The sequence below is a fragment of the Agelaius tricolor genome, unplaced genomic scaffold (assembly GCF_023055355.1).
Source record: "Agelaius tricolor isolate 1412-34295 unplaced genomic scaffold, bAgeTri1.0.p SCAF_5, whole genome shotgun sequence".
Classification (NCBI taxonomy): domain Eukaryota; kingdom Metazoa; phylum Chordata; class Aves; order Passeriformes; family Icteridae; genus Agelaius; species Agelaius tricolor.
In genome coordinates this window covers 21,432,048-21,457,566 of record NW_027269265.1, presented here as the reverse complement: position 1 = coordinate 21,457,566, position 25,519 = coordinate 21,432,048, and the positions used below count along the sequence as shown (strand labels likewise).

The following is a 25,519-nucleotide window of genomic DNA, read 5'->3' as shown; positions in this document are numbered from 1 at the left end:
TTGGACTGAAAGAGGAGTTAATTTTTGATGAGGTGGACCTCCAGGGAAAGCACTGGAGGCATTGCCTCTTCTGCCTGGGAAACATTTCTCTTCAGTTGTCTCTCTTTTCCAGCCAGTTTAGAACTCAGTGGGATGAGTTACTTTTTGCAGCATGTAAACTGTAGTGATTTCTTGAAGCCTCTTTAAATAATTTGCTGTTCCTGTAAGCTCACATTAGTTAAAAGATTATTGACTTCAGCATCACTGACTCAGTACAATGCTTATGGCTTCAATTCCCAAAGCACTTGGGATACTTACCACCCAGAAGTCCAAGGTTTTGCTGTCTGGATTAGACGACAATCACCATTATGTCTAGAATCACTCAGTACCACCAGTCTGCTGTGTTGGCTACCACTCACTACAGGAAGATAGCTTTTTCTGTGAAGTTTGTATGTTCATTTGCTAAAACAAGATGTATGTCCCAAACTGATCCTTCAAAAATTTCACAACATGAAGAGACTCCTTAATCATCTTTCCCTACTGTGTCAAGATTACAAGTTACATCATGATGAAGCCCTCCTGCTTGTCAAGACTGTTCTGTCTTAAGATTGAATGTATCATCTGAGAGAGAACTTGGAGTACCAAATTTACCATCCAATCAGGTCTGATCCCTTGTTTGTGTCTCAGTATTCTGGCTGGCTGGGAGCTCTTGTGCCCCAGCCCTCCTTCCATGCTCCCACAATAATATGCTGGTTTGTGATTGTGTCCTCTCACAGGAGCTCACTCCATGTTAACTCCCATCTCACAGCCTTGGTGGGCAGTTGTAGGCTGTGGAGGGATAGAATGTAAGAAAATAAAGATAGTGCAGAAGGTAGTCTCACGCCTGAGGAGTTGCAGCTGCACTAATCACCAAAGATTAGGAACAGGCCTGCCATTAATAGGTCACAGCTGTGTCCAATAAGAAGATGAGTGCTACAAAAGAGTGGGTTAGCTGGGTGAGGAGAGAGGTGGAGTTTGTTGGCTGTGCTGTGAAGATGAAGGAGTCAGTGCTATGAGGAGCTGCCCATGAGCAATCACTGAGAAGGTATGGAGTTTTTGCAATAAGATGACAACTGTAGGCTGTTTTCAGTCTGTCTTTCTTTTTCTTAATGGTGTCTGTTAATCCCTTTGTTCCTTGTGGAAGTGAGCACAGTGTAGGAGAACTTGTGTCTTTGTCTGTTTGGGGCAAAGCCAACAAAAGAGGTACCCCTTTTCTGTATAGTTGTTTATCAGGTTCAAGGGAAAAAATGCATTTGAGGTTTATGAAAAAGTCTATTCTATTTTAATTAGATGCACTGAAAGCTTTTTAGTATTAGTAATTTTTTTGATAACTCTTTTGTTTAAAATTATTGCAACCCATTGGCTCTTTAGCTGGCATGTGATCTCTACTAGCCCTCCTCCTCCAGAGAACCACCCAGTCAGACCATCCTGCTGTTCTGTGTGTGGCTCAGGGACAGAGCCATAAGGCTTGCCCTGAAGAGTGTCCCATTAGAGCTGTGGTGTTTCCTTCTCCTGTACCTAGTGTAGTTCTTTGATGTAATGTTGTATTGCTGAGGTTATGTAATGTCAGTGCTGCTCCCAAAACACATCAAGTGGCACTTTGTCTGTGTGCCAGCATGGTACCAGCACAGCTGCTGCCTGAATGTGGAGATTGCTTTGGTTTCCTGAAAGCAAGTTCCCCTTCTCTTCTAAAGTCCTTCAAACAGGACTCAGAATTGGAAAGAGACCTAAAAAATTGGGTGATAAGGTCAGTGATGGTCATCATTCTGCCTTTGGAAGAGCTTGATCTTGGAAAGCTGTGCCGTTGCTACCTTCCCAAATGGTCCCTGTTCAGTACCAAGGAAACTGCTGTAGAGGAAAGTGCTCTTTTTTGCCAGCATATTCAGGATTAGTAAAAACCTGAGAATTTGGTTACTGTAAAGCTGTTACATTTTTTGTTATTTTTTTCCTTAATTTTTGAATCATAACAGTCCTCAAAGCTTCATCTCAGATTTGTCTTGCTGCCTGCTGGCGCCTATTCTTACAGTTGCCAGTGAAAGTCACACTTATCTCCCATTCTCTAAGGAAAGAAAAACTCTAAGGTTGTTCAGTCTTTAGTTATGTCTCCGTAGTTTGTTTCCATCTGAAGTAACTTTGGGTGCAGTCTTAATGTTTTTAAGGGCAGAAGTCCCAAGTAGTCCTCGCTGCCTCATTATATTTAAATACATTTTTAATAGACAATTGCAGGCTTTTTGTCTGAGTAGTCATGCTGTGTGTTGATTTACTGGACATCTCTGTATTTCGTCATGAAGGGCAGAGGGACCACATATATGATGGGAACATGCATGCTTGAAGAAATGTTGTTCCATTCCCACAATGAATTTTGTCTTTCAAAGGTCATGTGAGAGAGATTGCTGCTAATGCTTGTCTTTTGTTGAAGCCTTGCTTTCAGAGGCAGAGATTACCATGTGGCAGCTATTTTCTTAGAAACTGTCAGTTTCATCTCAGGACAAAATCAAGGAATGCATAGAAGGCAGCCTTGAGAGCAGTAGAATATGAGATGTAGGTCAGCAGAGAGCACTGTCCTGGCTAAGATGCACCAGTACTGCCGCAAAGGGGTTGCATTGTTGCATCCTGTTTGGGTTTTTATCTCTGTTCATGCATTTCAGTACCCTGTTTCATACCACCAATTAAGAGTCACAAGTTTTGATAGGAAAATAATATTCCTTATTGTCTTATCTTGCCTCCTTTCATTCAGTTTAAGCAAGCCATTGAACTTCCTTGACCACGTTGTTCCTCTCATGTGCTTAAGCATGATTCAGCCTCCCTGTGCACCAAAGCACACACTTACCACAGAATTATCTGTATTCCAGTGATGAGTAAGGCTTCTACTTGAACAGGAAGCACTTTGAAGAATTTCTATTTGTAGGACATATTTTTCTTTGGAACCTACCAAAACATTCTTAGTCATATATACAAGTCACTCTTGAGATGCCGGCATCCTTGAGACTGAAATTGGCTGATGTTTAACAGTGTATAGTAGTGCTAAAAAAAGTCACTTCAAGACTTGAAGCAATAATTATTTTACCTCCGATATCCTACTGGTTCTATCGCTATAATTTCTTTAAATTATGCATGGTGGGATTTGTTTAGGCTAGCACAACTAAATAACCTCTTCATAGTTTTTGTTAGGTGACATATCAGCTCCCTTTTGCACCATGCAGCTTCCATGTGTGCTGTAGAAGCTTATGGTTTCAGCTTTTGAAGTCTACTATTCAATCACCTGTGTGTTTGACAAGATGACAGCTGCCACACTGACGTGTTTTGTGTTTCAATGTATCCTGTAGTACGATTGCTCTGGGCAAAGGATTTTGAGGGGGATTATCTGGAAGAAGAGAACCCAAGAGTGTGAAATGTCAAATGAGTTTATGAAGTTAAAGTTTCATATCACACACTTTTTTTTTTTTTACCATGGTGGTTTAGTTTATTTTCATTGGTCTTTTGCAATTGCTACATTCCTCATTTTTCAGGCAGCTCTTCACGGATCTTGAAAGTCTGATTAGATCTGTAGTGGCAGCTTGTGTTTCCCTGGAAGGGATGTTGCAAAGCCAGAAACCTCCTTGCTGCCTGGGCTATGTTCAGGTGTGCTGCACACAGCTCTGAGGAGAAAAAATCTTGGCGAGAATGACATGATAGCAATATACTTGTTCATTTTTCAGTTTCTTGATCTCTTGTGCTCACTGCAGCTTTCACCATTATCTCTGACTTAACAAGAGGGCCCTTCCCCTTACCACCACCTCAAAAAGGCATTGATGAGATGGCCTGAAAAAAACTACCAAAAGTAGGGAAGTAGTTAAGACTTAAATGGTCCTTGTGTCAGTGTTGCATCAGGGTATTAAACACACTGAAGAGACAAAATGGATTTTCAGAAAGGTCTTCAAATGGGATGGCCTTTTCCAGTGGAAGCTTGAAGGCAAGTCTGCCACCTACTTTCGGCCTTGCTTTCCCCACCCATAAAATTAATCTTCCAGGTGTTCTTGTATTTGTGATAAAAGTATGAAATTCATCTATGTCTTGTAAACCACTTTTAAAATGTGGATGGAGGCTCTTGGACACGAGCAAAGCATTAGGAACTGAAAAAAGTCTTCTATCAGGACACAGTTGTCTCCAGTCTGTATCTCAACAGCCTATGAAGGGCAGTTGGAAACTTTTTACTCCTGAGTTTGAGCAGTACAGACTATTCTACATCAAACACACAGTTTGAGAGAGAAGATGTCTGCACTATGGTATATAGATGAAGAGTTGGTAGATGGAAGAAGTTGTATCAGGTGACCTAATTTCCCTTCTTTAAAGTAAACAATTTAAACTTCACCTCAGCTTTCTCTCACTTTTTGATTTTTAAAATGAGGTCTTATTGCTGAACTCCTCATTTCTGGTCTTATGACTAGATAAATGGATCAATTTATTCCATCCACAAAAATCTAGACTGAGTGATTCGGTGTTTTTTTTTTCTCACTGGTCCTTGAAAAAGTTCATCAGATGTCCAATCTTTTGTGTAGTTTGAAGAGGATGCCCTCAATATTGATGAGTACTTTCTGCCTTTGAGGCATTTTTTCATCTCTATTAATTTTCCACGTGTTCTCACATGTTTTCCTTTCTTTTAATTGGATATCCTTATATTGCTTCCTATGGGCACTAGAGCTATCTGAAATTCAGCTGCATGTTCTAAATATTTTTACCCCATCATGTGCCCAGCCAAAAAACCCTAAGAGCAGTGTCTAAACAACATTTTATTTCTTCTGTAAGGAAGTTTTTTATGTGCTTTAGAGATATTGCTTCTACCTCACCTGTTCCACTAACAGCTTCTCACAAAGGAGACTGATTATTATTAAACTGGCTGACACTATTCCAGATGTTTTGGGACTTTTTTTTGGTCCGAATTTAATCATCTTTCCAGATCCCACAGTAAAATCATAATCTTTTGCTACTTTCCATTAAATAGTATAGTTAACCTTTGGAATTCACTGGTGCATGAAAAGCATGAATGACACATACAGGCTGGATAATCAGAAACACATTTTGCATACTAAGCAGTATGTGGAAAACAGCAAATCTAATCTCATGCTTAAAATCTCACAGCAGGATAATGTCAAAAAGAATTTCACCCTTCATCTGCTCAGTAGAGAAAATTCAAATCTGGTCATACTTCACTTTCTCTCTGGAATCAAAGGTTATCCATTGAAGAGTAGAGCATTAATTTGCTCCATGATGGTTTGACATCATTCCTTTTCCTTGCTTTTATATTCTATTCTCATAATGCTGCTGGATTTATGGAACAAATATGAGCTTTTCTCTCAGCTACAAAGAAAATAAGGCACAGGGAAGTAGGAAAAGTACTTGTTTGTTATAGAGAAATTACTTTGTTAGAATAAGTGTTGAAAATGATGCATGGAGAAGTGCATCCTTTTCTTTTCTATGCCTTCCCCCTTCCTTTTGAATTTTGTTTAAGGAAAATGGGATTTTATAGCTTTATGTAGTAAAGCAATTTCAAAAGCGGAGAGAAAATTCTGACTATCTCAAAAGGGAGGATAATTGCTATCTTGAGTCATTCATAGGCTGTGAAACAGCAAAGATTTAAAATGTTAAAATTCTTAGGAAGCACAGCAAATGGCATCTGCACATGTCAGTTCTAATTTATTGGGTTGTAAATGTAAAAGAAGACAATGGGGAAAGGAGAACTACCAATCTTTCTTCAGTATCAGCTGTGATATTAGAACTTTTTAAGAACAGGTTAAAGATGGTAAGTATGCACTTCTTAAATAAACATCTTTTGAGCAATGAAGTTGATGATTTGGTGTTTTGTTGTTCCTATTGTGCTGTGTAATAGAAATATTTAACCTTCAGAGGCAGGGGATTCAGGAGCTGCTGCCTGTGCTCCCATCTTTTCCCATCTTTGTCCTCTACTTTTTCCCTTCTGAAAGAGAAAACTTAGAATCGAGATATAACACACCAAAAATCTACGTGGCTTCCTTGTAACTGACTCCATTAAAAAAAAACCACAGCAAACCAACCAAACAAAAGAAACAAAGATGAATCAAAAAGCCCAAACAAAAAAAAAAAAAAAGAAACCCTGTGCCTACATGGAAGAGCATCAGTGCAAGTATTGTTTTCCCTTTGATGCTCTGCAGTCTTCACAAAGTGTATTTGGATCTTTAGACAGTCAGACTTAGTATACCTATGATTTTTTTTTTCCATGTGAACTATGATTTGACCACAGATAACAAGATCATTCTAACCTAGGTGAAATAATGAACTGGTACTCTTGGTTTTGGTTTTTTTTTTTTGCTTTGATGACTGATTAAGACTATATGGGTCTAAAGCCTGAGCTGTCTGCTTGCCTGTTGATGTAAAGTTTTTTTTAAGAATGTGTTGAAATCCATGAGCAGGTGACAGCTTGTGAGGGGGCAAGGTGCTACTGTCACTTATATCCAGTGTTGAGTTCACTTCTTTGGCGAAACAGAAATTTTTGTCATATAGAATTAATCAGTCTTCTATGGTCTTCTGGCAATAAATCCACTTTGGACAAAAAGCCAAATAAACTAAATGCATGCTTGATGGAGGTACTGAAAGTCAAATAGATTTTTTTTACTTAAATGGATTCTATGTATTTCTCAAACAAGACAAAATCTCTCTAAAATTATTGGAAATGCTGAGAGATGGGTTAAAGAATGTGATGTTTTTTCTTCTCTTGGTATTATCTATAAATTTTGTGATTTTTGTGTCTGCATGAATGAAATGCATTTCTTCTCTTTCTATTTGGTTTTGTTATCTGTTGGTTGCATTAATGTAGTCACTGTCCCTCTGTTGCTTATGTTGTCATTTCTGTGTTTTGATTATGCATGTTGGCTGTGATAGTAATACCAGTTGCTTTTATTTATTTAAAGTGGTGTTACCCTGGTTTATCTGCTTTTATACTAACCTGTTGTTTATTGTCTTTGCTTTTTTTTTTTTTTTTTTTTTTGCTAACAAAGTTGAGTTGACCAAAGCTGACCTGCAAGGTAGTGAAGGTTGTTCTTCTCCATTACTTGTTTCAATGAAAGATGCTTTTATGTAACATTTAGTGCCTTTTACTAGGTGCAGTCACACCTTCAGGACAGGAACAGAATGGCAAACCCCAGCATCTCGGGAGGGGGATTCTGGGTTGAAGAAGAATATGGCAAACAATGGAGCTGCTTCTGTTGACCTGGGGGATTTGACTGTATCAATCTCTGAATAGCCATAAAAGCACCAGCTGATTTCCTGGAAAGCCTAACGATCAGGCAAATACCTGCTGTGCATCAAGATGTAGAAGGCCCTCAGAGCTTTAAAAAACAGAAAGTTGAATTAGTTTCTTTAGTACTGATCTTAAGGAGGGAGTTCAGGACGTAAATAGCTGTTTGGTCTTTTTTGTTCTGTTTTGTTTTTTTTTTTTTTTATGTAGATTTTGAAAAAAAACCACAGAAATAGCTTTCTGGAATTTCAATTTTGAAATAAAACAAAAAAAAGAAAAACAAAACCAAAAATCTCTAAACTATAAGCTCCCTCAATATTTAAAATGGCTTTTTACAAGCCATAGTCAGGGTCGGAAAGATTCCATTTTGGAGGGTCAGCACAGTAGCAGAACCAGAGAGGAGCAAGGGGAGCAGCTGTTAACACCAAGGAGGATGAGGAAGTCCCTTGTCCCTGTCTCAGCCGTCAGTGCTGCCAACATTGTGCTGGTTCTGTGCCACAAAGCTCCTTCCCCAGAGGCTGTTGCCACACCTGATGTCACAGACTTCCCCTCAAAGAGATTTTCCGGCAGGTCTGCAGGCCCTGGTGGTACAGAGTGCCTGTCCAAGAAACTGGGGCTGAGTCTCTCCCCTGCAGGTATGTCCTTGTCAAGGAGCTGTGCCACCAGGTCAAGGAGTTATTTGAGCAAGGCACTAGGTTGAGTAGCATTTGTGAGAATAAGAAGGAAACCAGGTATTCTCAGAGACCCTGTAGACTTTTTTCCTGGGACATAAGTAAGGAAATGTGCCTATTAGAGATTAATAGGTCTGATACTAGTATATACAGGAAGATGTTTTCCATGGCGTTGACAGTGAATCCTTTTAAATATGATAATGAAAATGTACTTCCCAATTCATCTGTAAAGACTGCAATATAGAATACAAATTAATTTATTCTGGAATGCCATGAAAGTTAAAAAATTGCTCCTCCTTTTTAATGGGAAAGGAGATAATGGTTTCAGGTATAAAGGGAAGTCAGAGGAATTGAGCAATGTGTCTCTCTTTAGCAGTCCTCAAGCCACAGATAGCATCTGTTATGGGATCATCTTAGTCACCCTGAAATTTTATGTCTAAGCCCCTTAATGTCTAAGGTTCTGTTGTGAGACAAAACATAGAATGTTCCTGTTTCACTCTCTGAGATAGAGACTTCCTGAGATTTTACATATCTCTGGAATTAAGGTTTTGTAGCTTTAATCACATGATTCATTAACTCCTTTGCTATTCACTGTGTTTAGTGTGAAGACATGGTGATATTGCTGACATCATCTAATGTAATACATGCTATTTTCAAATTAAAATATTCTTGTTCTGTATTCCAGGTATAGGCAGGTAGCCATTACCTTTCCTTCAGGATATCATCTGTGTTTTTTAAGTAGAGTTTGGTGTTCTGTGGCTCAGTAGAAAAGGATAAAAATAAATTTGGATGAATAAGGATGTTTTAACAGTTTATCGCTGTAGCAGTTGCTGACAAGAGCATATTAAGAGATACCCTCTTACCCAGCAGGTAATGATACTGACAGTCTGAGATAATTTTAGCAATTGAATCCATATGAGACATTGAATCTGAAATATTTGACAGCCTTGAGGTAGACAGAAGTTCATGTGATGTGTTTTGCCTTACCTGTGTGGAGCATCTGACTGCAACTATGTTTTGTTGGCATCTCTGACCTGTTCCCAACTGTAACATTTGAAGTACTCTGTCTTACAGAGGTGAGTGATCTAGAGAGGTGCTGCCCCTAGGGGATTTCTGAAGTTTATGTAAATAAAAGGGGTAAAAGATGAGATTTGAAAAAATAGGAAATATATGTGGACTGAGACTGATGTGATTAAAAAAAAACATCCTGGAAGTACACTGGAGTTTAAATAACTTTAGGATTAATATGTTTTCTGTTATCCACTGAAATTGTGGCAATGATTTTTAGGACTTATATTAGACATTAGCAAGTATTGTGTCTCTCTTGCCACAGCCCCTGCTGTTCTCTGTAGTTCAGTTATGTGTCCATCAGAATTCAGAATTCATGCTCAGGAATTCCTGAGCTTGATTTTTGATGTTTATTGAAGTGGATGGATCATGCACAGGAAGTTCTGGAAGAAAGAGATCTATTGTTTTGATTTTTCCAGAGTCCTCAGAACCAAAGGCATATCACACCTGTGAAGATTATTCCATCTCATCCTCAAATTTTTTACAGAGGTCTTAACCCTGTAGGAGCATTTGCCCTTCAGATAGAGACATCTGATTACATTGAAGGTTAAGGGAAAGCATTTGGCTTGAGTGCATAAAGTGGATTATTGGCTTTCCAGGAAACCAACCTTTGCTAAATAGGTTTGGCTGTTTCAGGATAGGCCATGATGCCTTGTACTTAAGGGCTGGGACTTGAGGATCCTCATGGGTCCCTTCCAAATCAGACTATTCTGTGACTCTTTTATATTGCTGTGATTTGCAGTGAGGAAGGATGTTTTGCCAATGTACTCTGTTTTTTTCTTGTTCATGTACCGCCCTTTCAATTTTCCTTTATGCTTTTAGTTTCTGTGTCTGAATGTCCAAATGCTGTTTACTTCCTCTGCTTCATTTGTCTCTCCCTGTCCCTTGTTGCATTCTGTGTGCAGGCATACTCCCTTTTATGCAGTTGATTTCTTGTTCTCTGGTTGGGATTTTTATTCTTTTGGCCTTTTTTGGTTTTTTCCTCACCAGCATGTGTATAAGCACATTGCTCATGACCTTTTAGGTTACCTAGAAATGGCAAGTGGAAGAATGGCAAGGGAGAAGGGTGACAGGTATATGCCAGCTTTCTTTGAGGAGAAGGAAATTCCAGCACTTTGCAGATCCATTTCTGTGATTTGCCATTGCTTCTAGATTCCCTTCTTCTGTAACCTTGAGATAGATGTGCTTTCTGTGGGAGAAAGCACATTTGTGCATGTTTGTTACTTTAACTAGTCCTGGTTCCTGAAGTTTTCAGACCAGCCACTTATTTGGAACAAAAGGACTCAGCAGCATGACTTATATCAGGTGGATGAAGCATTCAGGCTCTGTTGAGGCACTGAAAAAAATGGCTACATTTCTCAGAGGACAGAAGAATGCTGGCTTTTGAGTTATTTCTGACAATGAGTAACTTTAAATATGGAACCTGACAGATGCCTAACCTTATTTAGGTGATGAAAGGGATGATGAGTTCTTAACAAAGTATGAAACTGAGAGCTTGAAGAGCTGGCCTTGCAATCGTTGAAAATCTGTTTGGTTTGTGGTTCTGGTTTGCTATATTAGTCTGTGATATTCCTGCTTTCTGCTATCTGTGACTCAAAATACAGGGTCTAGCTTTCTGAATCATGCACTGAGCCCTGAGTGTAATTTAGTTTCTTGGATTTGTGCAAAGTAAATGCTGACATATCACCAATATGTATTTGGCAGTAACAGTATATGTGGTATTGTCCGTCCCAGAAACTGATGGTTCCATGAGATTCACCCTTAATTTGCTCACTTTTTAAACAGGAGAAATCTTGTTTTCCAAATTATTCTAATACTGGAAAACTATTGGACATAACTTTGTTTCCTCCTTAACCTGCAAGGAGGAGTGAGTCCTGGAACCAGGTTTATTTTCTACCTGGTACATATGGTTTCCAAGACCTGATGCCTTTCTGAGCAGAACTGCTACTGCAGAGTGAATTGAAAAAGGCTGACGCTCTCTGGTTATGAAAGAGGAATGCTGACAGAAGTAGAGTGTAGATTTATCAAAGGTGTAAATTGATTGTAATGTCTGACTTTACAGTAGAGATATTTCAGTGCTGCATGACATATGTAATTTAGGAACTATAGGACTAAAAAAGCACCTTATTCTGCAAAGGCTGTAAAGATGCCTTGTGTATGTTACTTCCCTATTGCTTTGTAACATTTCTGAAGATACAAGGAGAAGAGATAAGAGCATTTAGGGAGGTGAAGAATGAAAATGGAACCATAATGTTATTGAGCTTCCCCTGTTGCTGATCTTCATCTTATTGAGACAATAACATTAAAACAAATGGTTGATTCCCTTCAAAAAGAGTGAATTTTTGATGTGTGGAGGAAGGTATTATGTGCAATGGTTTATTATTAATATTTATCTTAATATTTATTGCTAGTTGTGATCAAAGCATGAAGCAGTTGTGTTATAATCCTGCAGCTGCTGTATAAACTGATTCCACATGTAACTTGAAAGAACAGTAAACATAATGCTGTGTTTTATTTCTCAAGTTTTCCTGCAAAGAGCTTTCAAAAGATAAAGAAGGAATGACTTTTTTTGCCAGTGAAACATAGAAGTTTTAGCAACATGAAGCAGTAGAATTTTTTTTTTTTAATTTCAGGGCAGAGAAACATACCATACAACTGATATTGTAGGAAAAAGGGCAGAAAAACCAATTTGTCTAAGTAGAATACACATACAAGATCAGGCTATTATACTCTTCAAAGGTGATTTTCTTCAAATACTTATTAGAAAAATTAGTAGACAAACAATATATCTGGATAGGTAGCTGAAGAAAAGTGTAGTACTGGTCTCCTTCCCAGGGAGGGAGACCCAACAAATGTCAGATTCTGCAAGTCCTTGGATACTGAGCTGTTCTAGTAAAAATTAGAGATCCAGAGATAAAGATAAAGAGGACATTGTTGAAGAATCCTGGTTTGCTATTTCACGTTCCAAAGGAGATGCCTCTGTTGGTAGGCTTAGCCTGGACAGCAAGAGACACAGCAAGTCATGCTTCTGCTGGTGGCATTGCTTTTCTGGGGACTTTTCCACTTCTACTTGGTATCTACTGCCCACTTACTCCTCTTTCCACTGTGCGTGTGGCACGAAGAAGGCAATGCACCAAGCTCAGCTACAGACAGACAGTAAAATCAGTGGTATCTAAGATTATTATGTGAAGACTAATTCTGAAACTTTGCTTTTAAATACTTTGTCTGCTCGTAGTGTTGCCAGAGGAATGAGATTAAAAATAGACCTAAGTCCTGATGGCACTGGTAATTTAGAAACAATTCTACTGCTTTATATATAAGTTGTTTGTCATCTTCTTTCCTTGTTCGTTAGCACTAAAGGGCATGTGCGTGGTAGCACAATCTTCATGTTTTATAATCCTTCCTGTGCTTCTGTCACTTTGCTCCCTAATCCAAAATTCTAATTCCCTGTGACATCCCTATTAGTTGGTCTGAAGAAAATTCTGTTGCCAGAGAGGATTATGACATCAGGCGATGACTGTTAGCAGCAGGAGTAGGTGAACTCTCTGAGACAACGATCCTTTTATGATTCAAATGGCCCATAGTACTAAGAAGTGAGGCCAAGTACCCAGCATCTGTCATGACTGACTCTAAAGATGGCAGATCAGGCTTCAAGCTTCCTTGTAGTATTGTCAGGCTTTCAAAATTCCTCATCATTGTGGTTTTTTTCCTTTTTCCTTTCCCCCGCCCCCCCCCTCTGGCTGCTGGAAGTGCTGTTCCCATCTTCACAGTTGATTTCTGTTAAATACAATTTGGATACCATAATACAGGCCATGAGCTCTCTGGGCTCTGTCATATGAAGACTTCAAGCCAAGGTACTGGGTCTCATGCAGTCTTATTCCGTGAACAGAGTCCTTTCTCTTACAGCATCTAGACAAAGGATATGCCCATTGTCAAGTCCAGTTAGTGATTAAAGCATTCTAAGAAAAATGTAGGAAAAGTGGAGAATCATTGTTGAAAATGGTGTTCTGCCCTGCTTCTCTGTCATGGTCTTTATAGTTGAGGCTGTAGCAAGTTTGCATAGAGTCACAGCTGCTTTCTGGTTTAATTTTTAAAATATAGGCATAGATAGCTTGCTTGTTTATACTTCTAGGAGTATTGGCATTCATGATTGAGGTTAGAGGTTAGATAGTGGGGTAGTGATGTGCAGGGGAGATATCTGTTCCTCATTCCTTATCCTCAGATAATTCAGACATTTTAGGAAAAAATGACACCTAATATTCTATTTCAGATTGTTAAATTTTATCCCTTCTTTTTCTTGGCCAGAGTAAGTCTGCAGCAAGTATCAGTCCACAAACTGATGCACAGGTATATATGTTTATATCCATGATTTTTGCAAGAGTAAAGGCAGGAGGGAGGCCTCTACATACATGTGCCTGCCCGCCCACACTGGAAAGTCTGTCAGCTCTGTTCTAATCTAGAAGTGATCTGTTAATTTCACACTGTGCCACTGAGACCACTGGGATTCATATGGCTGCAAATGAGAGTCAGGTGGGTGGGAAGAAGAGGTGGAGGGGAGGAGAAAAGTGTTGAAAAATGCTGCTCAACTTTCTTTCAGCATGGCAACAAGGGTTTTTGTGCTGTGGCTGCTGCTGTCGCTTCTTTTCAATAGGTGAACTTTCCTTTAGGGATTTTGTTGTCGTCTTCTATTAAGAGCACTTATGCTTCTACCTAGAGGTTTTGGGATTTGTTTGTTTGGTTGGTTTTTTTAACAGTGTAATAAATTCTGGAAGAAGCCCAGGTTTTTGTTAACATTCAGTCAAACTCTACTTACCAAGTCACATGTTCATTCTCATTGCAGGAGAGATGTAAAGAAATGCAGATAGCTGAAAAACTACTGAAATTCATCCATTCTGTTCTTTCAGTGAGGAAAGGTGGTCGGGTGGGGAGGGCAGAAACTCTGCAGCAAAGCTTTAAGGGTCCATTCCTGGCTTGGTCTTCTTGGGAATGTTGTGGCCTGACATGGGACTTCCAGTTAGATGTGGGTTCTACAAGGGCTTGTAAATACAGAAGTGCCCTGGTGTGCACTCTCAGTATCAAAGATGCTGAATAATGGTGGGATTTAGTGAAATCACTATGGATGGTGTCTGATGGAGGTTGAAGGGTTTCATTTTATGTTAAAATACTTAAAAATGCTGTCTCTGCTTTGGTCTGTCATATCTAATCTATAAAATAGGATGGTAGTGTTGATGTGATGAAGAAATAAGGAAAAGACTGAGCTTGTGGTGTTGCTGTTGCTAGCAAAGACTGAGGAAAGGTGCTGGGATGGTTACACAGTTATTTCTTTGTCTTTATGCTATTCTCCTAGACCAAAAGTGGCCAATGAACTGATCTCAGGCAGCCTATCCAGTTGATCCTGTATTATCTACTTTATTTCTTTCATTTCTTCTTTTCCAACACATACAGGATATAGCATAGTAGGTATGTCAAATGTATATGCACATTTTATTTAAAATCCTGCACAGCAGGAGTGACGTACCTTTGTCTAGAATGCTGAATGTAAAATACCCAGGAGGCAACCTGTGAACTCATATTCTTGTGATCTATGACTTGAAGCTTCATGCCTGCTCTCAGATGATTCAGAATCCAGCTACCTCCTTGTAGATTACAGTAGTTGTGTTTCAGAATCTCTCTGATCTCAAGATTAGTTTTTTGCCTTTTTCTTGGAGTTTGTCTTTGCAAGGCTTACCTGAGTAGGATAGGAACTGTTAGCTGCAAATCACAGAACAATGAAAGGCTGTTCTGTTAGTGGCGGCTGCTTCCTTCTCTGCTTCCACCAAAAGCATGGAAAGCAGTCCAAAAAGAGAAGTGTTGTGGATAAATGTCATGCCCTTCTGAGGACTTTATTAGCACGTTTCCAGAGGAACCTATATAATACGTCAGAGTGTTTGGTTTTTGTTTGGCTGACTTTTATTAATCTATGAAGCCAAGTTGTAGCCAGCTGCGGCTTCATAACTTCAGTTTGAATCTACATTATCCAGTGTTCTTTGGCCATGATGAGGCATTGTTCAGGGACCTATTAATTAGCTTTCATTTCTATAAGGGGATCAAACTTCTAGGGAAGCACAACAACCTCATCATGCTTGTTGGCCTGGCATCACCCCTGTTTTACTGTAAAATTCTTTGAGCAAGTTGGGAACGTATGAGTTGGGCCTGCCTAAGAGGGAATATGTTGCTGTTCCCTCTGCCTTGCTCTGTGTTCTAGTTTGGTGTTTTGTTGTGAGGTGTACACTGTCTTTGTGCTCTTTTTACCTGAGTTTCTTGCACGTCCAGCAGTGGAACAGTGTTTGGTTAGTGCTTTCTCTCTTCTGCATGAGGATCCTGATGGTCATGGTAGTGCTTAATTGAAGATATTGTGGGCCTGACCCAGTGATTCTCTCAGCTTTATTTCACTCTTTTCTTGTCATCCTTTCTCCAGGACCGAGCACTACCTGCCAGGAAGATTCCTGTGCGAATCAGGGCATCTGTAATCAGCAATGGGAAGGCTTCACCTGTGACTGTTCCATGACTTCATATTCTGGGAGCCAGTGCAATGATCGTAAGTAGACTTTTCAGTGCATTAGTGACCTGTGAGTTCTGATACATGAGAGTACAGAAAACACATGATTCATTGCTCTTTGAATTGCAATACAACTTTCCCTGTGTCAAATCCAAACTTTTTTTCCTGGAAATTTCTTTTAAAGCCTACAGCAGGTTATCTTTTTTTCTCCTTAAAATGAAAATATGCAATTCAACATGTATGGGTTTTGTTTGGCTGTTTTCTGGTTTTTGATTTCTTCCCCCTCTTCTTTTTGAATGCTAACTTCACCAGTCCAATGTTGGTAATTGATGTTAATGGAATTCCTGGTTTAGAGAAACCAGGAATGACTTTGCAGATATTGTATGTAATATTTTTGTAGGTAAAAGTTGTCTAGGTTTTGTGTACTGAATTATGCTTTGAGATTTTCATTCAAACCTTGGTGAAAAAGGCATGGAATGCATGTAAAATGAGTAGTGTTCTAGTCTTTTACTGAAATACTAGCGTAATGCTGAAATGCTGAGTAATTAAAAAAAAAAAAAGCTGAGTTTCTAAGAATGTTCACTTAAAACCAGGAATCAGTTAAATACACAGAAGAACCATTGTGCTTCTTGGTATTAATTTGCTTGATCTCAAAACATGGAATGTTCTTGGCCAAGTACTACTAGGATCTCTGATAAAATAATTCAACAAACCCCTCAAGTCTGCCTTTAGGGGGCAGATAATCAGCTTTTTGACATTGCCTCTGCTCATCATGGTTTGGCCTTTGCTCCTGCCTGGAGGGAACAGATCACTTCAGCTTTACTGTCTGCCTGCTTCTCTTATTTGAGGTGACTGCCCCCTTCTCCCTTGCTTGCTCCAAGGCAGGGAACAGAGGAATACATCATGAGTGCTGTAGTACATGTAACAGTAGGCTTCAGTAATTTGGTTCACTGACTGTATAAATTTTAAACACAGAAAAAACTGCTTTTCATTGATGTATTTGTGGTAGACTTAATTAGTGGTACCAGCAAGGTCCATGCAATATTGGTACCACAGCACTGTCATATCTGCAACTCTTCCCCTAAAAGTCTGAGACATGACTGATTTGATGGCACATATGACAGGCTCTGTAGCACATGGTGAGAATCTGTCTCTGCTGAAGGCCAAAATGCCTGCTTTTCTGAGTCATTCATAATGTGGAGTGTTGTCTGTGTTGGTCTCCCATTTCTTCCAGCATATCTCTCTCAAACAGATATTGGAAAGGCCTATCAGGATTCATACTTTGACAAGGGCTGTATAAACAAGATACTACTGACACAGATTCATAGACTGTAATGCTATGTCTGGTTTTGGATTGCTTTGGAGTTCAGAATGTTTCCTTTGGGTCCAGAAGAAACATTTCATATTGGAGTCAAGATCTGGTGCCAATTTTCTGCATTTTTTTTTTGTTTGCTTTTATCAATTGGACACCCACTTTCCCACTCTCAAACTACTCGTTCAGTCAATCAGTTTAGACTTGCTAAGGGTGGCACACAAATGTGTGAAAGAAACACTACTTTGAATTCTGTTGGGTTGCATTTAAATACATATCCAGGAAATCTCTTAGGTTATTGATACTGTGGGGTTTGTTTCTAATGTGTTTGGCTTCACAACTCCAGAACATTGCTGTGCCCTTGTTAAGCTGTTGCTAATGGCTTAGAGCAGGCCCAGAAGCATCAGGAAGAATCAGGTTCCTGTGTCTGTAATTGGGGATTTCTTGCTGATTTTTAGAGCTGGCAGCTGGAAATAATGCAGAGAAAGGAGCTTGAAATGAGTGGGGGAGCTGTGGGCAGTGTAGGAGCCAGCCTCCAGTTATCAGGCCTGGCTGGTAATTTACAAATGCAGGCAGAAGGATGTGGGTTTCAAAGTGATCTGAAAAGGTAAGTTGTGTGGAGTCCTTCTGGAACATGACAAGACTTCATCCTGGACCTTCAAAAAGTGCGTATGACATTTTTTTGTGGGTTTTATTTGATTGTTTGAATTTGTCTTTGCCATAACAATGTCTATATTGTAACAATGGAAATAGACTTCTGTTCCTGACTTCCTGATACAGTAAGGGTACATTGTGGGTATGTAGTTGAGAAGGCTAAAGTCTTGTTCCTTCCTACCTTTTAGATGTGGTTGCTAATCCAAGTACAGACATCTATCAATTGAAGCAAATACTCTAGACTGGATTTTAGTGCAAGTAATGGCAGGGGGAGATACCTTCTGTGTAACCTGAGGCTTTGTATTTAGAAATGCATCAGGCTCTTTGGTAGAACGTTTTTTTTGGCCACTGCAGTCCATTCTATTAATTTAGTAAATGGCTATTTCTACCTTATGAGCAATTGGTCAAAATGGTCTCCCACTGGTGTAAATATGGAGTATTGAAGTAAATGGAACAGGTCAAGTTTTACCCAATGAAAATGATAGCAAAAGGCTGACTTATGTACATATTTTGCCTTTTTATTTATGTTAATCAAGTTAATTGTCCACACTGGAAATTTTCATTTTTGTGTGTTTGATGAACAATATATCTGTACCTCTGAGACTGATAAATGGAAAGTTTAGTGTTCTCTTCAATTATTCTTGTTAATCACCTAGATTTATCCCTAATTAACTATTGGTAGGTGTGATTTATGTTTGGGTTTTTGATTATTTGCTAGAGCAGACTTTGCAAAGATATTTAGTCTTACCAATGCTGAGTAAAGCTTGGTGCACCAATATGTTTTTCCTTTTTAATTTTTGTCCCAGGACTAGGCCATTAAGCTTCCTAATTCAGGTGCAAATGGCTCGGAACTGCTGTTTCTGAAGGATGAAGAGGAAGCACCTTTAATTCCCCTTCACCCTGCAGAGGTGACAGAGATGCATTTTGTAAACCTATAGACATGTTTATCCATTCACCAGTATTGCTTAACAAGACTAGAATTTAAATTCCTCATGGAAATGATGATATAGCCTTTTAGCTGTTTGTAGCTCTGTTTTAGATGTTCTTTACTTTGTAGTAATCAAGATGCTTCAGAATAAGGAATTAATGGGAGCTATGGGGGCATAAATTCAGTTTTAATGTGCTTCATTCTGACTAGTACAACTGTACTGATGTTTAAAAAAACCAAACACAGGAATAACCCACAGACACCCCCTCTGCTCAAGTTATTTGAGAAGGTCCATTGTACAAATATGAATTTAAAGCTTTGCCCTTCACACTGGCCAGTACTAGCATCTGAAATGAAAGGTAGAAATAGAAGCAATAATGCTATTCAGGATATACTGGTTCTATTTTCCATGTAATTTAAAATAGATTCTCAAATTTTTGAAGTTATTCCATAGTCTTCAATCTTTATAGATGTTTTAATCATTTCAGCATCATATTCAGTGTGGGCTTTCAACCTTTTTTAAGAATCTACATACTACTCTAAGATGTAGGAAGTCAGTGTTAGTGTACTGCAGTTAATATTAGAACTATAATGCCTGCTTGGCATGCCAAGCTTTTGCTTAAACTGTTCAAATGTAAAATTTTAAGCGTGTAAGGTAGCAGAAGTAAAGTTAACCCACGATGTTATTGAAGTGTCTTGCATCTGGGGTGAGCTCCATCCTGCTAGTGTTAACCATGGTATGTGATGAAAACACAACCTACCTGAGAAGTGACCTGTATTTAAACTGTTGTCTATGAAGAGCTTTACAGATGCTTTGATTAATTCACATTCTTGTGTGTCTGATGAAACAATAGCATTTTCTGCACAAGAGAGAATTCCAGTGCTGCCTCTTATTCCATCTAGCAAATGCAAATGGTATATCCATGTCAAACTAGATCATAGAAAATGCTGCTTTTTACTTAGTGCTTCGTGCACATGAGTAACACTGAGGGTCAAGCTTTCCAAGAGCAATTGCCAGGGTGACACAAGTATGTATTAGTGGAGGTGTTTGCCTGTGAAAAATCAATGATTTGCAGCAATGACTTGTGCAAGCAGAGTATAAATCACCTTTTCAAAGAGGTTTTATGTTGTTGAAACAGTTAAATCCATCTGCTGACTAATAATTGTCTTTTTAGAGGGGTTATTTATTAATTTATTTATAAAATTTGGGTTGTAATAGCCTGGTTTAAAACACCTGGTTTAAAAACAACTTTTCCATTTGATTGGTAAAGAGAAAAGGCAGCCCATGATTTTTGTTCTCTTCTGTTGGTATCTTTGTATGCCTCCAGTCTCCATGCTTTTCAAGGATCCTGTTGATTAGTAACCTGCCAATGAAGTTGCTTGGCTGAGTGATGCTTGTTTTTGTCTAGGAGAGAAGTAGTATACAAGGCTGTTGGGTTTTTTTTTTTTTGTGCAATGTTATATTTTTTTCCACAATCCCTTTGCATGTGATGCATAACCTATATGCTTTTACTGTCCTTATGTGAATCACATTTAGACTAGGAAAGGATTAGAGGGAGTTATGGTGACTTTGTTCCATTGTTCATTAATTTAGCACCATCACAGGAAGAGCTTTTGGTAACTTCAGTTGTGTAATCATAGTGAGTGAGGCTTACTAGCCAAAATAGTTTTTTTACTTGACATAAAAAGAAGGATATCAAAAATAGCAAAACATATCTAAGACCAATGCTTTAGAGTAAAGCACTGAGTATTTTTGATTGATTAAGGAAGATTGAAGCTGGCCTTAGCCCCATATGTGTGAAATACAAGGTTGTCAGAGCAGGCCCATCCCTCTTTATTAATGCCCTTCTTTTTTGCACCCTACAAAGTAATTGAAAGAGTATGAAAGTGTATTGATGCTTCTGGAGCATAGTCTGTAAGCTAGGTTGCAGTGGTGGAACTGTTTTCCACACCTGCTTAAATAGCATAGCAGAATAGTCATTAGAAGAGACTACTAGCAGAGCAAATGGCTAACTAAGTAACCCTTCCTTTATGATGATGGCTTTATTCTGATGTGCTCATGAGCCATTTGCACCCCAAACTAACTTTGTGAGTCACTGAGCAGTTACAGCTCGTGCTCTCCATTGCAGGATTCAGAGCCCCAGTTGGGGGGAGATGAGCCCTATTCCCTCTGTCTCAGTATTTTGTGTTTTTCACTATCTGAGCCAGTTTTTGTCCAGAATTCATGACCTCCTTTAATGTCGATGCCAAAAACTCAGCTTGATTTACTTACAGAAACACTCTTCATTGTTCATGTTTAATTTGTTTCTAATGTGCCCAGCTTACTCACTTACTGAGTCAGAGAGCAAGAGGTTGCTAGTGTGTAGAAAATAAATCTGCATAGACTTCATTAGTCATGCATGGCTAAACCAGTCAGCTGTTTAAATATCAGCATGCTTGGGGATGTGCCTTTGATACTACAGAGACATCCATCCTACATGAAGCAAGAGTCACCTCTGATGTATCTTGAGTGAATCATACTTCATTACAACAGGTCAGACACTCTGCCTACTTCTTAGATCTCTCCTCATGCTTTGTTCTTGCTTACTTAGTGGAGTGGTCATTCCTTTATTATAACTAGTGTTTTCTGGCTGGTGGCTCATTTTCAGTTCCTAACTTAAGCCTTTGGTGTCTTCTGACAGTGAATGACCATATCCTCTGAGAATGGGAATAAAAAAGAAGGAAAATGCAACGCTGTATTTTAGTACATGATGTAAATTGTACTGATGTGATTTGAGTTGTGAACGCTGCTTTCATCTTTCTTAGCACTGTTTACTTTAATTTGCCCTGCAGGTCCAAGAAAGGTAACATCTTTAGGGCAAGGAACTGGTGCTACTTCTTATTAAAATACCATGCACTTTTCTGATGCTTAGTAATAGCCCACTACATAATGGCCTTAGCTCTTCAGTGATTTAAGAATGCTCATCCTTTTCAGTGTACTGAAAGGCATTTTCCCTCCCTTGAGTAACAGCTGCTAAACATCAGATCAGATTGGAGATCAAGAACTTGTTTGCCCCCTGTTCCCTTCGGGAGTCATCTGGAATGGGCAGTGCTGTCAACATTAGAGGGAGAAATTTGTCTGTCCCTGTTTTTGGGGGAGAAAGAGGGAGTTTGAGTGACAGGTGCTTTTTGAAATTGCTTCTTCTGCACCTTTCAGCTCCTCAAGGTGCCCTGACATGAAAGTGTTTCCCTTTTTTAATAGTGAAAGCTAGCCAGCTTTATCCTTTTGTGATCCCCCAAATGCAGCTAGGTCTCTAGTGAGTAATTTAATTACGATTGCTTCAACAGCTTGGCAGAAGGAGCATTTAGAATGAGAGCTGTAATCAGTCATTGATATCTGTGCACACCTGGCTGCTGTCAGCACATAAGCTATGGTCCAGCCGTGCTACAGACTTCAATAGCATGGAAGGAGGAAGGAGAGAGACTTTTTGCAGGTGGGAGTGATTACAGCCTCTGTTATCAGCCTTTGAACAGTTCAAGCAGTTAATTCCCTTCCTGGTGCTGTTCAGCAGCTATGCCATTTTCATAAGCATGTCACAGAAGGCTCTTGCCATAATTTTGTTCCTTGTGATCTCTGCTCCCTTTGACAGTATGTTTCTTTAACTTGATGCTCTTTGGTAGTCATGACAATAATTTTCACTTTTCATCTTAAAAGTAGCTGAGCAAGTGCTACTGTGTCCTATGTATTTTGCCCCATGAGAAATTTGGCCTCAGAAGCTGTTCCTTCAGTAATGGCACACCCAGGGTGTAATCACTGATATGACAGTGATATAAGTTGGCAGCAGAAACTGAAATGTTGTACAGCAGAATAAGAGTCTCTGTTCTGTCACCCCAAGCTCCATTTGTTGATGATGATCTGTAAGCACATCTTTTGACTGAATGTAAGATAACAAATTAAGTGTTCTAAATTGTCAAGTGCAAAAATGATTGGATTAATTTTAAATTTAGCATTTTCTTTGTAATATCCTGCATGTGTTCATATTTGTTTTGAGAAGCAGTAAATGTAAAAACTCAGAAAAATGTGAAAAGTCTTCAACCATCAATTTTGCTCTTTAAAGATTCTTTTCTTATCGTAGCTTCTTCAGAGAAGATAGTACAGAACTGAATTTGGAAGATAATGAAAAATGTATGTAGAGTTGGATTTTATAGGCAAAAATCACCCTGTGCTTGAGGACTTTTATATTAAATCGATTTTTTTCCCCCACACAATGCTATGAAACTTCTGTCCTCAATTGTATTGTTAAAATACTTTTGATAATCTCACACCTACTATGGTTTCATCAGCATGAGGTATTTTGAGTGCCATATGGTACGCAGATAGTACCTGTTCTTGTGCAGGGAAGGGGAAAAAAAACTCTTGAAAAATCTGTTTGGTCTTTCAGCTGTTGCAATTGATCTGCAGCAGGATACTCAGTCACTAGTCCAGGTGAACACCCAGGTGGCTTTGATGGCTTTGATCTTCCCTCCAATCCCCTATGAGTCTGTTGTAAATTGCCCTGTGGATTATGAAAATATGGTTTCCATGTTGGGCTTACTGTCCTGGATGGAAGCTCTGATTTACAATAACCCTTAATCTGTTTTTTGTCCCACCTGGGCTTTGTGTGCTCTCCCATCTTTGCAGCACTCAGCTGAGTTATATATGTGTGCTTTTAAGCCATTGATCTGAATCTGATGAGTGATAAGTGGGGTGTAATGGTGTTGATGAGATGGGGTAGGGTTCACTTGGTGCTTTCCCAGACAGTATAGAGCTGTTTGCCTTAGCACGCACTATATTGCCTCCTTATTCCTCTAGGGTCCTCAGGGTGACTATTGCTTGTTTCTGAGGCTGTCTACATAGAGAACAGTTTACCAAGAGGAGCCTACATTATTGGGTGAGAACAAATAGATGAAGATTGAAGGAAATATTTTCTATTTTACAGACTAGACTTCGTTTGCAGTAACATTTATAAATACAAAGGAATTATTTTAATTCAATGAGGTAACTTCTCATTTATGCCAATAGTTGCAGATCAGAATCTGTTATGGGATTCTCAGTTCCCATATCAAATATGCCTAATTGTTCTTTTTTTTAAGATTCATATATATTGTTTTTATATACCTTAGACTAAAAGCTACCTTTAAGAATTACAGTCATTAGGTGGGCAAATCTATGTCATAAAATATTTACAGTGTGGGTTGCTGAGAGAATGCCAACATGCAGACAGAGGCAGTACTGGAATTTTTAAACTTTTTTCTTCCTTCTGATTTTTGAGCCTGCAAAAAAATAATTCTGGGGCTACCTAAGGGAGTAAGCTGGGGTCACTAGGGATCAAGAGACACATCTTTTATGCTTATTCGTTGTTTTGCAATGGAAATTGTTAACAGAAAAACAAAGGCAGGAGGAGTCAGAGGTCCTGAAGGAGATTCTTTGTTCACTATCTGCGCTGCCTAATGTACTAATTATTTCCTGTCATTGACAGAAGGCTACTATTGATCTCCAGTGGAGTTCAGCTGCAATAGGGACATAGCTTTATTATGTTGCAATCTTGTTACCCAGGAGCTGGTATATAATCTCAGCTGTAGAACATTGGGGATTAGATGAAAAACCGTAATTACAGTTATCTTAATAATGATCCTTGAGGGGCAGATTGAAATTGGCTGCTTGGGTACCTGTGAAACAAGCTTTGCACAGGGGAGCACATTTTGGTGGATTTAATTCATCTTTGTGGAGGTGTTTCATTGTGTGCTGACATCTGAGGCCTTGGCAAGTGCTAGGAGAGGAGTCTGGGACTTCAGTTGCCTTTTGCTGTCCTTAGAGATTTTGGGACACAAAATAACTTCTCTGATTATGGGAGGAATTAGGCTTTTTAGTAAGAAACCTTTTTAGTAGGAAACCCTAAGTGTAATCATATAACTTGAATTCTATTGGGATGTAAGTGTTAACTGAAACCCCAGTTAACTAACAGCTGTCTGCAGATGAAAAAGCTTTCCAATCTGTGAATGTTAGTTCATTTCAAAGTCTTGGTGCATACAGAGCTAGTGAAAATTTTTCATGGGCGGTAGTTTAATTGATGAAAACTGCACACTTAGCTCAAGAAAAACTTTGCATATTTCAGTGAAAGTCTTGGAATAGCTTTGAACAGAAAATATGAAGGAATAAAAAAGCAAAATGTGGTTGGTTTCATTATTTTCAAAACAAAGCTCAGGATTTATTGACTGCATCATAAGGATGAATTCATTGTGAAAGTTAGCAGAAAATGCCTAAAATCCCGAGAAAGAAGACGACTAATCTTGGTTTAAAAGCATTGACCTAAGTTAGTTCATCCTCCTCTGCCTAGGTTTATTATTTAATAAGCTACTGGCTGTGACTTCCTGAGGCTTCTCACGACCTCTGTGTTGGAGTTAAGCAGCATGGGCTTGTAGTGGCCTCCCTAGTCTAGGATGTGCCTTTCTGTGTATTGCCAGCAGTGCTTGAGAGCGTGGTCTTGAGCAGGATGGGGAAAGAGATGTGAAAATGACTCCATCCCTACAAAAGCAGAGTATGATCGTTGTAGCTTTTGGTCAGGTGTCTCTAGCCTTAATGTGAGAGTAGTTGTGCTCATGCCTATTGAGTAACTGTCTCAGAAAACATAACTGACCTCTAGACCAGAGTGTCTTGACTAGACTCTGACTTTAATAATACAACTGCCAAATAAAAGCATATTTTTCTTCCAGAGAGACTCCAACATTTATTTTGAAGCAAGTGTGGTTGGGGCTCTCTTCTTCCTCTTGTCTTTGGTCTGAAACCTATTTGCAGTGCTTGACCACAGCAAAACTGGCGTCAGGTTTGCTGGCTTCCCATAACCATCTGTCATATTTATTGTCTTTCATTTTTTTTCTTTTTCAGATTGTACTAAATGACCTTCTGTCTGTTACATTTCTGCCCTCTGATCTCAGGCAAGTGATGAAGATAGATAGCAATATCACAAGCCATCCATCATACAATTTATAGGTCCCACAGAAGCATCTGTGTCTTTAACAGTTCATCTGTCACAGATAGTTTCATAGCTCAACACCACAAAAT

At 39.0% G+C, this 25,519-nt stretch overlaps 1 protein-coding gene across 21 annotated transcripts in view; it reads left to right on the top strand.

The window, feature by feature from the left end:
* The window catches only part of NRXN3 (neurexin 3), a 967,492-nt gene that overhangs the window by 433,519 nt on the left and 508,454 nt on the right, over positions 1-25,519 (top strand). For all 21 annotated transcript variants that reach the window (XM_071426717.1, XM_071426711.1, XM_071426710.1 and 18 more), the window contains one exon: positions 15,464-15,583. In XM_071426717.1, coding sequence (XP_071282818.1) covers positions 15,464-15,583 — 120 coding nt within the window. The remainder of the gene's footprint in view (positions 1-15,463; positions 15,584-25,519) is intronic.